This window comes from Taeniopygia guttata, chromosome 1A, assembly GCF_048771995.1.
Source record: "Taeniopygia guttata chromosome 1A, bTaeGut7.mat, whole genome shotgun sequence".
NCBI lineage: Eukaryota > Metazoa > Chordata > Aves > Passeriformes > Estrildidae > Taeniopygia > Taeniopygia guttata.
The window spans coordinates 47,323,935-47,338,408 of NC_133025.1; the positions used below are offsets into that span (position 1 = coordinate 47,323,935).

Below are 14,474 nucleotides of genomic sequence, written 5' to 3' on the forward strand. Positions count from 1 at the left end.
TAACCTTTCTCCAACCATGAGCCAGCTCTCACACTTCCAAGATTAGTCAGCAAAGGATACAGTTCAGAAACTCAGAAGACAAATAATGTGTTGGAAGCAAAAAGAAAACTGTTTTGACTCCTGTAGGTGACTGCAGCTTTAACTAGAAATACTGGCTTACAACAGAACTACAGGTAATGGGAGCATCCTGAAAGCAAATGCAAATAAATCTGCCTTCCTCTGAAAGTGTCTCTCATGACTGGAGAAACAGAGCAAGAAATTCAAACACCAGCAATATCCTGCCTAAGGTATCCTCTCCTGACAACCCACAAAACTTTAAAGCACATCTTCTAGAACTATTTTTCTCCCTTAACAGTGCTGAGATTTAATCACTGTCTAAGGAATAAGGTGCTAAAAAATGGCATCTGACATCCGCAGTGCATTGCTTTTAGCTGTTGCTTCTAGGCATCAGCTACTGCTATAATCTTGGAAGAAAAGTAAAAAATATCTCAGTATTACGTATCTTCACTACATGCAAGTGTCTATCCAAGAAGTCATTTGTTAGGTGAACATCAGCTTGAGACCCTCATCTTTGTAATCCTAGAATGATTAACAGTTTGTGGAGGTCTCCCCTTGAATCACTGTAGTTTATCACTTATTTTGGCTTCAGCAGCACAGGGATGATTCAGATTCATATAGGCAGGACCTGTATTTATTTGTCTGAAGAAAAAAATTCAGTTCCTCACCAACATTACCTGTCCATATATTGTATGGCTACAAAACATCATAATAGTTCTCTTCAGGTAATCTTATAGTCAGTGTTAGGTTAGAAATACCACATCAAATTAACTCACCAGAGAACTGTATCATTTGTTTTAGTGAAAAGTGTCTTTCAGTGCCTAGTTCTACAGCACTTTAAAGCACCGTATTTCTTCTGCCCTAGGATTTACTGAATAATAAACAACTAGATATTATAGGGTGTATTTGCAACTGATAATCAGCACTGACTTCCTGATCTATAACTACTCTGAAAAGTTCTGTCTTCTGGAAAATTCAAGGACAGTCAGAGAAAAAGAAGAGCAAAAAATTCCAAAGACTTGTTCCTCTGTCAGCCTATGAACGGTTATGATCTATAGAACATTTTCCACTCTTTTTTTTTAATGCTGCATGTGATGGGGTCTTCCTCATTTGATTGTCTTCTCTTTTTTTTTGTGCAGAGTCTGAAAGTCCTGAAAATGGGAATGATAGGCCAGCCTGGGCACCACAGAGTCCCTTTGCCTATCAGCTCACAATATATTGCAACTGTCGAGATTGTTGGAGATGCACTATCTTCAACACCTTTACCATGGATATTTTTAGTATCTTACTCTGGCATGCAGCCTAATTTATTTTTTACTTAGTTACAAATCATTATTTCCACTTGACCACTCACAGAGGAGAAAAAAGAAAAAATACATGGAATGAAAATTCCAGAAATCTCAGAAGAACCAAAGAATTAGGTGAAGGTATCGAGTAGCTGCAGTCAGTCAAACTGCTACTTGTGGTAGTTAGTAACAATAGTCTTAGTAAGTCTGAAAATAACACAAACATATTGTCAGCTCGTCTTCAATTTCTTTGGTACCAAAGACAACCAAGGTAGCATTTTTCAAGCCACTAGTTTCTAAAGAAGCATGCATTGTGATACAATCATCTTATTTTGCAGAATAATATGTTTTGACTGTGTACTTTAAAATGGAATTTTTCCCTGAATATTTGCTACAATTATTTCTCAATGTCATTTAATTACAATTGTTGTGATAAGTTTACGATTTTTAAAATTGCACATTATTTTTTATTTTCTCCAGCGCCAGGAATTTTGACAGTACACAAGAATATGACATCCCATTAAAATAAAAGACATGCTTCAAGTCTTCAGCATTGCAGAACTGAAAAATGTGAAAAAGGGAGAGAAAAAAAATTGAAAATATTATAAATAAAAATAACTGTAGATGCACTTAAGTTCTTAATTCTCACTAACTCTGAAAACAAATTTCCTTGATTTCAGTGGCATGAAATCTATCATGTCTATGTTTTTGAATAAGCAAAGCTGTCAACATTGTTTCCATAAAATACAGATTTTTTTTTAATAATAAGTATGCATAAGACATTATATGTTGTATTGTTGATCATATTTAGCCAACAGGATAAATGCTGAAAAACATCTATGTTGTTTTCAAGTTCTACCCAGTATTACTAAGTCTGATTCCAAATTATATTGATTGTCTGGGACTTTAGCAGCTTCTACTCTATCTTTAAAAAGATTTCAAAAATCAGATTAAAGAAAAATAAAATATAAATGTTTCAGTTTCCCTTTTCTCAGTTTTGTCAGAAGTTGAAATCACAAATATGGTTACAGACAGAAAAGAAAAAAAATACAGCAGTGTAACATCTGTGTTTATTTAATGTCAATAACTTACTGGTGTCAACTGGAGAATAAAAAGATGTCTTCCTTAACTTTCAATATTAGAGAGTAGACCAGTGATACGAAATAATGTTTTCCCACCTTTTTAATTATTTTTACAATACTTCTACTATCTAGACTTAGAGGACAGTAATGTAAATAATTATGAATTTAGCTGTATAGTGTACATATACAGCAGCTGTATACATAGATACAGTATACATATATAGCAGCTGCATAGCAGCTATATTTACTTTTCAGAACTGATCTTTTTTTCTTTCTCATTTACTACAAAAGAACATAAAGAAAGATTTTGCAAACGCTATCCTTTGGAACCAGAAACTGATAAGCAACAAGCCTGTAAACCAACATAAAAACATGTGGGTCATGTGATGCACAATCCTGATAGTACAGCATGATACTATAGCCATTCCCATGGGTTATTGAGAGTTCAGGTTCCTGCCATAATTCAGTTGCTGACACAGATTAGAATGAAATTATGCTGCAAAGCACTGACTGTTCTCATCAGCAGTTACCAATCCAGTAGGAGGAAGAGTACAGACAAGGATAAGAAAAGTGGAATTGCATCATATTACCAACAGCTTGGGTGGTGGCCCCATCTTCCTATTGATCTATTATGTTGCCAAATACCAGAAAATGAAGCTAAATATGTGATGTGTCATAAACATCTAGCTCTATTAAGAAATTCTCCTTCCTGTTAACTCTTTCCCAACACATATACATTTTGATATGAATATTATTTATCCACCTAACTTGTATACTACAAAAATAAATAGTAGGAAGTCTTTCCTCTTAACTACTGTTTTCTTTCTCTAAAGGACTTTGTTTCCAGAGTGACAGGACACATTCACCTTTTCAGCGTACCGGTTTGCCTCTTTTATACGCTCAGCAGGATACACCTCTGTCAAGAAACAAATGTAAGCTATCCTTAATGGGCAAACAACTGTTATGTTTATCTTTACAAAGGTAAATGGCTTGAATGTGTAATAATTTATGTCCTAGACATATACTTCAGTTTCATTAACCTCTTTCTATTAAACATGACTAATGTTTGTATTATGTGCTGGGATGGAGTTATGAGATTTTCAAGCTAGTGTACACTTGATCCTGTAAATCGAAATGGCAGTGGATCACTGTACAAATATATCAGCACATGTCCTGAGCCAGTACAACTGCATTCTTTGGGACATAGCACCTGCAGCGATGTGACTTTTTGGCTTGGATAAGTTAGTGCAGACACAGCTAACCATGCATTCCATTTTCAGTTCTATCACTGATTCACACTGGACCAGTGGATTGTCTTGCCTCCTCTCCTTCAGTTCTACATACATAAACTTCTAAAAACTTACCTAAATGCAATGCTAAAATCAAATACAAGAACAGATTTTTTATTATCTTGACTGAATCTTAATGACAAGTACATGCTGGAAATATCACAAAAATTCTGAAGGTGCATTTCCCACAGACCCCTAAAAATCACAGACATAAACACGAGTGAAAACTAAAGTTTCCTCTTTCCAAATAGAGATAATAATGATGAATTTTCATGTCACTATTTGGAGGTCTTTAACTGACATGGCTGTTGTTTGCCTTCCTGAGCTGGGGAATAGTTGATGGAGCTGGCACATGATCCATCAACTTAGGTGTTTCAGCTTCTCTCATCATGGGTGGTCTATCCAGGGTAAATTACGACTCAGCACTTGTTGACACCATAAACAAAAAGAAACAAGTATTGTTCAAGTTCCTTGCTTTTAAAGGGGTAATTTCCCATTTTCTCGTTTCAAGGGATTGCCTTTGTAGCTGTAGCAGCTACAAAGTGAGCATTGCTCTCACTTTTGTGTATCACTGATCTTGAGATGTCAGATGTTGTCAGGTGCATTTTCAAAGGAACAAAATGCAGAACATGGTGAAGCATCATTACTGAAAGAACATGGTCCTACTCAGATATTGTGGAAATTGAAGCACATGATTGTTGGTGATGCAAAGGTCATGTCCTAGCCTCTTGCTTTAGTTCATATTACAATGAGGGTTTTTCTACTTCTTGCCTTTTCTTTCTTTCCTTTTTAAAAATTTCCTTTCCCTCCTTCCTCTCTTTCTTAGATCTCACTTTCCAGTCTCTGATTTTTTATATAAACATCCATTGCACCCTCTGATGATTACCTTGGTGTTTAGTCATGGGTGCATTATTTCCCTGGTGCTGCCATTAGTGTAAGTAAATTCCCATTCTCCCAGCAATTTGTGTGGAAATAAACATGATCATTAATAATTTTACAGCTCACAGACTCAGGATAATGGCATTGGCTAAAAGAATAGTGGAGATAAGAATTGCAGCAGCTCTCCAGTATTATTCTAGAGTAGACAAACTTCTTGACTGGTCTTTAATTTATGAATTGTCATCTTAGTGTTTCATATGAGGAAAAATTATAATATCTCCACATACTTTATATTGTGTCTTAGTAAAAATGTCTACACCAGACATGCTAAAAATGTTTTGGTCAATTTGATGCTGCTATCACATTTTATCACAGTTGACACTGTCGTTCTTGTGCCCACAGCTAACCCACTGGCACTGTGCATCTGTTATCTCTTGTGCATTGCCCAGCTTTGGATCCACCACATACAAATTCAGGAGCCACTTGGAAATGGGAGAAACCGGTGGAGCAGCTGAGAGCTTTCTTTCATTTGAGTCAATAATTTAGTTGTATTTATGTTGATCCTTAGAACAACAGGGTCTTCTGAAAGAATCTCTGTAAAAAAAAAAAAAAAAAAAAAACAGAAGAAAGCAATGTAGTAAAATTAAATTTTCAGTTACTTTTTGTTAAAAAACAGAAAGAATATTGCCTACAGATACTTCATCAGTCCTGTCCATGAATGTGTTTTTGAGTTAGTTGTCAGCAGTAGTGTAATGTTTTAATCCTCTACACTGACATTTCTAATCATAGAAGGTTGGAAAATATCTCTGTGGTCATTGAGTTCAGGCATCAACCTAACACTGCAGGTCTGTCAGTTCCCCGAGTGCCACATCTACATGTCTTTTGAACACTCCAGAAATGGTAATTCCACCACTTCCCTGGGGAACCTGTTCCAATGCTTGACCATCCTTTCAGTGAAGAATTTTTTCCTAATGCCCAGTCTAAACCTTCAACGACATAACTTGAAGTTTTTTTCACTTGTCTCTTGAGAGAAGAGATGAACCCACACCTTGCTAAAACCCGTTTTCAGTTACCCTTTCAGGTAGCTGTAGAAAGCAAGCACATCTCACCATGAGTCTCCTTTTCTCCAGGCTAAACAACTCCAGCTCCTTCAGCCGCTCATCACTATGTTATTAGTCGTAAGAAAATATGTTCTTTGATGTTTATCTTTGTATACTTTCAAGACCAATCAAAAAGAGATTTAATCTGTGAAACAGGGAGCAGCTAACAAGCAAGCTCTCAGTAATGTCCAAGCATTAGAAAGACAAATTAGTTGTTGGTAGAACTGCCTTGTTAAGGTTTAGGGCTTGACATGTTTCAATGATCTCAGACCTAAATGGAGGCTAACAAAGCTTGGGAATAAGGTTGTACCACTGATAGTGGACACAAGGAAAGTAAAATTTACAGGCCACAAGGACATTTGGCAGAACCCCCAAGTCAAGGAAGAAATAATAAAGACAACTCAGCAACTCTGCTGAATCAGGCCCAGCTGGGTAAAAAGTAATCAGCAGTGGATAAATTGTGACCACTGACTCATGCCACTGACCCAAAAGACTGAGTGTGTGGGCTAATCAGCATGAAAAGTGAGAGAATCATTAATCAGTAGATGATAGAATACTGATTATTAAGGGAACTATGTAACTTACAGACAATGGACCTTAATGCCTTTGTTTGCTAAAATGTATAAACAATGAAAAGTTTTCATAGTTGTCATGCTGGCTTTGTGTGTTTGCCACCCAGCATTCTTTCTGTGAAGAACTGAAAATACATCAAAGACCTTGACTCTCCATGTGGATTAGCCTCTTGAACACCGGGTGAAAAAAAAAACTGTTTTGGGACAACTCGATTTGTGCTCCAGACCCCTCAGCAGCTTTGGTGCCCTCCTTTGGACATACTCCAGCCCCTCAATGTCGTTTCTGTCGTGGCCTCACGAGTGTACAGGGGCTGGCCACATTTTATGCCATTTGCCTTCTCGGCCGCCTGGACTCACGCTGTCAACCAGCGCCCACGGTTCCTTTTCCTACATGACCGCTTTCCAGCCACTCCGTCCCAGATCCGTGGCGCTATTGCTACCCAAGTGCGGGACCCGGATGTTCAGGCCAGGGACCAAAGGCGAGGAGAGGAAGAGCCACGGGGTTTGGGAGAGGAACCAGCGCGGCCCTGACCGAGGCGGCCGCCGCGGAGACCGCCGTCCGCCACACGGGAGGCGGAACGCTGGGGACGGCGCCGGTCGTCAGCCGGCGCCCTTTCGCCGCGGCCTTCCGCCGTCCCGCCGTTACCTCGGCAACGGCGCCGCCGGCGCAACGCGGAGCCCGGGCCCGGCCGCAGGATGGTGAGGGGCGGCGGGGCGGTGAGGGACCGCAGGATGGTGAGGGGCGGCGGGGCGGTGAGGGACCGCAGGATGGTGAGGGGCGGCGGGGCGGTGAGGGACCGCAGGATGGTGAGGGGCGGCGGGGCGGTGAGGGACCGCAGGATGCTGAGGGGCGGCGGGGCGGTGAGGAACCGCAGGATGGTGAGGGGCGGCAGGATGGGGGACGCGGCGGGGCAGGCACCGCCGAGGGAGGGCCCGCTCTGACTCGGCTCCGCTTTGCTCTGTGCCCAGATGCTCTCGCGGGCCAAGCCGGCCGTGGGGGGTACCCCGCCGCCGGGAGACAAGCGGAGGAAGAAAGGGAAGGAGGCGCCACAGTTGGAAGAACTCTTGGCCCAGAGGGACTTCACCGGCGCGATCGCCTTGCTGGAGGTGACGGGCTCCCCTCGGGAGAGCGGAATCGTCGCTGCCAGCCCTGTGCCCTCAGGGCTGCGGGGCGAGAGCACCCCTTCCCCTGCCTTGTGAGCCTCCCGCCCCCCCGGGGCCCTGCAGCGGCGCCTGTTGCTCCCGCTTCACAAAGCCGGGGTTGGCCTGCTGGGGCTGCCTCCTGCTGCCCTTCGAAACGTGAAAACCGCTGCACCCCAGCAGCATGCACAGCTGTCAAACCATCCGCGATATATGATAATCTAGTGTTGCTATGGTTATCTGTGGGGCTTTAGAAACTATGTCAGCTGACAAAATTCTTACATTCTTTATTCTCTGCAAAGTTTAAACAGCACGTGGGTGAGGAGGAGGAGGATGGCAACCTTTGGATCGGATACTGTGCATTTCATTTGGGTGATTACAAGAGAGCTCTAGAGGTAAGGTGGGGAAATCTTGCTTCCCAAGTTTGGAAATTGGGATGTTGTGATAAAGGAGTGACAACAGGAAGAAGATGGTCTGTAATAGGGAACAGCCCTGCTAGCCAGTTAAGGTACAAATGTACAGTACTAAGCCAGATGCTGTGGGAAGTAGTTTGGATTTTTTTTTGGATTATTTTTTTCCTAAATCCATCATTCCTTTTTTGCAAATAGGTTTTCACAGTTTCATTTTTCAGGTTTAATAATATTTCTGTCTTCATTGTGTAGCTTTTCTGTGATAGGTATGAAAAAATTCTTTCTTTAGAGGTTGATACCCCTGACTATTTAATGTACTTTATTGCTCTTATTTGCATATTTTTGTATTAGGTAATTCAATTAAATGAGGCAGTCTTTTTTTTCTAAAAGCTTTAAGTCACTAAAATATATGTTAATTGTTCAAATATGTACATTTTAATGTTTGCCTCTTACAGTTCTGTTGTGTCCCTTCATTGTGAAGTGTAACTGAAGTATATCTGGTTTTGCAGTCTCTGAACTTGCTTTCCCAGAATCAATATTAAAAACATATGTTAATTAAAAGTATTAACAAAAGATAATAAAAAGAAAATAAATTGATTATAGAGCAATTATGATATTTTCTGTCTTAGATAAATGGTCACATGCACAAGATGCATACATGAGGTGAAAACTCTAAAGCTTCTAAGTAAGAAAGGCACAAGGCACTCTGCCTTTTAAAAAATTGAAGAGAAAAACATCTGTTGGAGATACTAGAAATGCTCAGTGAATCAAATGGATGGTAAACAGTATAGAATGTAGAATGTACAGGGCAAAATGGTAAATTAATATTCATGTTTAGACTGGTGGAATTTAGATATTATGAATATAACAGTCAGTTGCAGTAGTTAATTTACATGTAGGCTTAGGTGCTAATAGGGAGCGAAAGTTTAAAAAAAGAAAAATGTTCGTATACAAATGAAAAGTTAATTGCTATTTATTTGAAATAAGAAATAATTTGAAAATAAATTGGAAATAAATTCTGCTTTTTGAAATACCCAGTAGATGCTTTTATAACCAGAGTAGATTTTATGTGTTTCCTTCAACAAAAAGGCAACTGGTTTTTTTTTACATTTTCCTAATTGGTTTTGCATGTGGTGTTTGATTCACCACTAGGTGATGCTCTTGATTCAGGCGTTTAAAAACGGCAACATCGTCATCTTTTTTGCTGGTTTTCTGCCCAAGAAGGGACAATAAAAGATTTGTATGGGCGATCTGTAGTTTGAGTGATCGTGTAATTTTTAAGTGAGAGATCACAGGCCTTGTCTTCCCGGCTTTAATACTGGTTTTTTTTGCACAGTTATAAGTCCTGATAGCTTTGTCATTTTGTGGTGACGTGGGAAATGAGCCTGTGCATCTCAACCTCGTTTCTTCGGGGACAGAAAACTCTAATTTTAATTTCTAAGGCTGTAGGTCTCGTTCCACCGTGGAGACTGAACTGCCTTTCAGTTATCAACTTCCATGTTGAAATGTAAAATCCTGTTATCTCATCTGCTATGTTGCAGAGGTGTTGTTGCTATATTCTCAAGGACAAATTCCTTGATAATCTATACCCTTGAGATCTTGGAGCACGCTTTTGGGAGTGCCGAAAGTGCTGTAAATAAAATACTGTGGGTCAAAGATTCTGCTGAATTATACAGCATGACATTGCACATAATCTAAATGATTCACACTGCTATGTGTTCCTGCAAGTGACACCACATAGTGTGTGTCAGTGTATTAAAGCTCATGGTTTGTATTCCATGTACCTGATGAGGGTCTTCAGAAATCACACTGTTCAATGCTTTTATTAATGATGATATTTTCATAGTGAGCCAGTCATGTTGGTTGCATGGCAACTTTTGGGGAAGCTTGGGAATTGTGGCCATCATGCACCACTGGGAGAAATGGGGAAGAAGTGAAAAACACACAGACCTCCATTCCAGCTCTAGGAATATCTTCAGAGAGAAAGACAGCAAAATCTCTGTCACATTTATGTGAGAGAACTCTAATTCTCTTATCACAGGCACACCAGCAAGAGTTAGGTATCCTCTAGGTGGAGCACTTAACCTCAGCCTCACTAGGGTCATACTTTCTCCTTCTTAACAACAGATGCCTTTCTCAAAGGTTATGCCATTGCCACTGGTCTGGTGGGATCATCCCTTCTGCTGTACCCCACTTTACAAATGATATTGCAATGGGCTTGACTCTTCCAGCAGTCATGGTGCAGTTCTTCCTGGGGGACTGACTAGCTTCCTTCATGGACAAATTTATTTTTACTGAGTAGCTCATGTCTTCCTGGCATCATATGGTAGCCAGAGCTTCCCTAGTATATGATGACATCTAATTAGTTTTCTGGAATCTTCCACATCTAGTGTCCATAATGGAGAAAAACCCATCTGTCTTTCTGCAGCTGCTGCCACTTGTTCAGAGAAGATACATCTAAAATCTTATGAAAAATTTCCCAGTGTCACCCAAGTACCAGAATTAGAGCATCAGGCCAATATTCTTTTTCTGAGCTGCTTGGTCTTATAAATTGAATTGGCTGGGGCCTTAAAAAAAAGAATTGTTTTTTTTTTAATATATCTGTGCCTATATCTATATACGTATATTAAAAACAAATTATTAGACCAATTGCCATGGGCAGGTGCACTTCTTGGTTGGATTCAAGAACAAGTTTCAAGCTTGCAGTCTGCACCCTCTGCTCCTAGGCATACAGGACACTGGCATGGTGCAGCTGCTGGACATGGTAATCAACTGCACACATGAGAGCAAAGAATGATCCCTAGGCTAGAGCCTTCAATGCATTGTTTCTGTCAAAATCCTACAACCAGCCAGCAGCAGTCTCTCCAATCTGCTACCTCCGTCCTGGCAGGGAGTAGGAGCTATTCTACCACTTCACTGAACAGGACCTCCTGCCAGCTTGACTCAGGATCATTTTAGTCAAATAGTAAATTGGGGAAGGACCAGGGCTATACTAGGGTAATTGTTCATCCAAGAGCAGTATCTGGTCATGCTTGAGTAATTTTGTGAGAAGTGTGAGAATACAGGTACCCTCCAGTTCCTGATAGCTGGAAGCAGAAAGTAAAAGGTGGATTTTTTAGCTCTGGAAGTTCTCTAGGCCTCTCTATGATGACTGTAGCCAGGTTACAATAAGTATCTCATTTTAGCACATATGGAGCAGCCATATATGTTGCTTGTTTATTGGCTCTTCAGCATCTGTTTTTATGGGCTTGAAGAATCCAGACAAGTAATAAGGGCACTGAGTTGGCCCTCTGCATTGTTAGTACCTGTCCATAGTTGTAGACAATCAACATGGCAGCCTGCTTTTGAGGAAAACTGCATCTAGTGATAGAGGCATGAGGAGGAGAGTAAAATAGCAAGGAGTTGTTAATGCTGCTGGATGGCAAAAGTATGCCACAGGCTGAGTCTTAGGACAAGTTTGAGAGTACTTATTTTGTTTGGGTTTGTTGGTTTATTTAGAAAGAAGCGGGGGAAGTTCTTGTGAAGTAGTCTTTGAGAGACTTATGTTGAATGGCTTTCAGTGAGGAAAGGGGCAATAGCACATAGTCCAGACACGTGGCCCAGAACTACAGGATAAGGAGAACTAATAGTCCTAATTTTTATTTACTGTTTCCATAGATACACATTGGTACTGCTAGAACACTCTTTATATATTGCTTACTTGGAATGGCCAAGCCAGAACGTGACTTGTGTTTATGTATTTTGTCTTTTCTAATTAATCTGCCTGAAGCCCTAGTCAAAAGAGACCTTTGGGTGCATTTATTCTGAATGAATTTTGAAAGGTTCCAGATGGTCCAAATAAACAGCAGTGGTCTGTATCTCAGAGCTCCATGACAGGCCTACGTCAAGATTAAACTGGACTCAGTAGAAAAGGTTGGCCTCTATGTAAATGTTTTAGTTTAAAAAATTTTAACCATTATTATATTTATAATTTTCTATTTATTTATTGTAAATACTGTTGGACAGCTAGTCCCTGAACTACTAGCAAGACTGAGCTGGCTTTTAAGGGTGCTTTTAAGATACTGGTAAGGACCAGTATCTTCTCTGTTTGGGAATGCAGCTTACTTTTATTTGGCAACAAAAAAATTAATTCTTTATGCTTGCAAACTCTAAACTTTATTTTTGTCAGCATGTTTGCTCTCCTGGGATTTGCTGTCCTTTGGGCATGGCTTAGTTTATCTCATTCTGTATAAATATATATCTGTCCTTTTCCCCAGAGGTAAGAAGTCTCCCACCCACAGAGGCTCAATCTTCTAAACGCTCCCTAGGTAGAGAGGACTTCCAATTCATGTTTGGGGAACAAGTATGGAGTCAAGGGGGTGTTTTGCTGGGAGGGATGACCAGCTTGCAGTGATCTGGAGTACATGGATGACATTCCTTCAGCAGGTCTTGTGAGAACCTTGAGTGATGTTGCCTGCTTTGTCTTATGCTTCCTGCCTCCATGTCTGGATGGAGATCAGGAGCACCAGCAGCAGGCCCTTCCATTGGGATGGCACTTCCTAGGAATTTATCAGAATTGTGACACAGGAAAAAATGGTATTTAGAGATCTCCATTACCTCTGTTTTTAGTACCTGTTGTTACTCTGAGAAAAGATGCTTATCTTTGGGAATATAATTGTTTAGTGGCTGCAAAGTTTTTTTGTTTAAAAGAAGTAGAATGAAAGATTAATCTGTTAAGTTTTTGCTGTTTCTCAGATAACAAGAAATGAAGCAGTTTGTGTGGCAGAATTAAAGGATATGTAATCAATGTGGATGTGTAAGAAATATCAGAATATGCTTTCTAGAGCCTTTCTATAGCTGTTGGGTGTAAATATTAAAATGGGGAAATGGTAAAGTTAGGAACAGGTTATTAATATTTAGTACAAATTACTAATCTTCATCTATAAGGAGATCTTGAATTTGCCCAATACCGATTTATAGGCTTGCATTTTAATGCAGTGATCTCCAATTTTGCTATACCCCTATTAGTAAGAAATTTTTGAGTACACACCCCCAAAGTATATACACATTATACATGTCTATACATTTATAAATTATATACATGTACCACTGTACTAATATGTAATTATAAAACATACACAAAAATAGGAACTAAAAAAATGATGTGATAAAATTAAACACAAATTAAAAATACTTATTTTAGTTATTAGTAGTACAAAAAAACTTTATTCCTGCACTTGATATTATTATATTGCATAACCTCAGACTTAACACACACTTCTTCAGGTTTAATATAGACTAAGACACTACCTACAGGTTTACAAAAACACATTTGACACTTGCTCCAGTAAGTATTCACAAAGAGATTTCCCTGGTGATTATGGCTCCCTGGCTTTGACTGGAGGAGAACTTAGGAAAGCAACAGAAGTTGGTTATATTTATGCTTTTATAGGGGCTTATATATGTAAATAATATTTTTGTTATAATATATTTACAATATGAATATGTTTTATATCTCTGTAACTTCAATATTGACAGAAATCTTGCTTATATGTGATGATTTATGGCACTGCTTGTCCCTGTGGTCTGTTATAGTGTTGTAAACAAAAAAGTATGGACATAAAGTAATAGTTTTGTTGTAAGGACTGCAGTGAACTTCACAATAAAATTGTTTGATCTCAGTAATCCAATGATACATTGTAAAAATGTGGAAGAAAGAATTATATTTAATACAAATATGTGCTATTACGCATTTTTTAAAAATCAACCCTCTCTTCTGTTACAGGAATATGAGGCTTTAACCAAGCAAGCAACTTGCAATCCAGATGTTTGGGTGAACCTTGCCTGTACATACTTCTTTCTGGGGATGTACACACAAGCAGAACAAGCAGCCTTGAAAGGTGAGATGTATGGCTCTATTGGGAAAGACTGCATATTGATTTGAACACTTAACGTAATTTCCAGGCAAAATATGCAATAAAGGATACTTTAGAGCCAAGTTTTTTGGGTTTGGGGTTTTTTTGGGGAGGTTAGTTAATTTTAACTTTTATTTAACGGGAGAATTATGATGCAGTTTTCTTCCTAAAAATACCTTGGGCATGTGGAGCAGCTGGAACTAAAATAAGCACCTGGAAAATAATTTCTCTTATTAATTTCTAAATACAAAACCCAGTATATGCCAACCAGCAACAAAAGGTTACTTTTCTTTTGACTAATTCTGTGTCCTTGAGCCAGTGCAGATGAAGAAAATTAAGCCAGTGAAATTATAAAAAAAAAAAAAAAGCATCTGAGAGAACTAAGCATTCTCCCTGATGAAGACAAGAGCTCTGTTTATGTAGTTTGATGTAGTAGGTGGTCTTATTGCCGTATAAGTCAGATGTTAGTTATCTGATTCTTCAAGGCATGGAATTCAATAGTCACGTTATTACAGTTCTACATTAATCTGAACATGCATGGGATCACTCAAAGAGAAGGAATGAAAATTAGATTCCAAAGGCATTTTTGCTGTCTAAAAATGTTTCTGTAGTTTAACTTTGTTACCCATCATTTTTTTATATATCTTAGTGATTTATATTGTTTTCTATAACCATAGTATCTCAGTGCTTTTTAAGTAGAATTAATAGTAGTGATATCTCACTCAACTTCTGACTCTTGCCTTCTTAGGGTAAAACTCTTATTGA

The 14,474-nt window shown here is 39.1% G+C and overlaps 1 protein-coding gene and 1 long non-coding RNA gene across 6 annotated transcripts in view; one reads left to right on the forward strand and one right to left on the reverse strand.

Moving 5' to 3' along the window:
* Positions 1–2,391: 2,391 nt before the first annotated feature.
* LOC116807703 (uncharacterized) lies at positions 2,392–6,797 on the reverse strand. Its single transcript, XR_012053524.1, has 2 exons — positions 6,657–6,797; positions 2,392–5,187 (listed from the first exon to the last, which is right to left on the reverse strand). It is a non-coding gene; the product is annotated as an uncharacterized lncRNA (long non-coding RNA).
* Positions 6,729–14,474, forward strand: part of IFT56 (intraflagellar transport 56) — a 65,209-nt gene continuing 57,463 nt past the window's right edge. For 4 of the 5 annotated variants that reach the window (XM_072923341.1, XM_072923339.1, XM_072923340.1 and 1 more), the window contains exons 1-4: positions 6,998–7,144; positions 7,235–7,372; positions 7,708–7,800; positions 13,580–13,694. In XM_072923341.1, coding sequence (XP_072779442.1) covers positions 6,998–7,144; positions 7,235–7,372; positions 7,708–7,800; positions 13,580–13,694 — 493 coding nt within the window. Of the gene's footprint in view, positions 6,965–6,997; positions 7,145–7,234; positions 7,373–7,707; positions 7,801–13,579; positions 13,695–14,474 lie in introns of those variants that run through there. The other variant, XM_072923342.1, reaches the window with a different exon arrangement.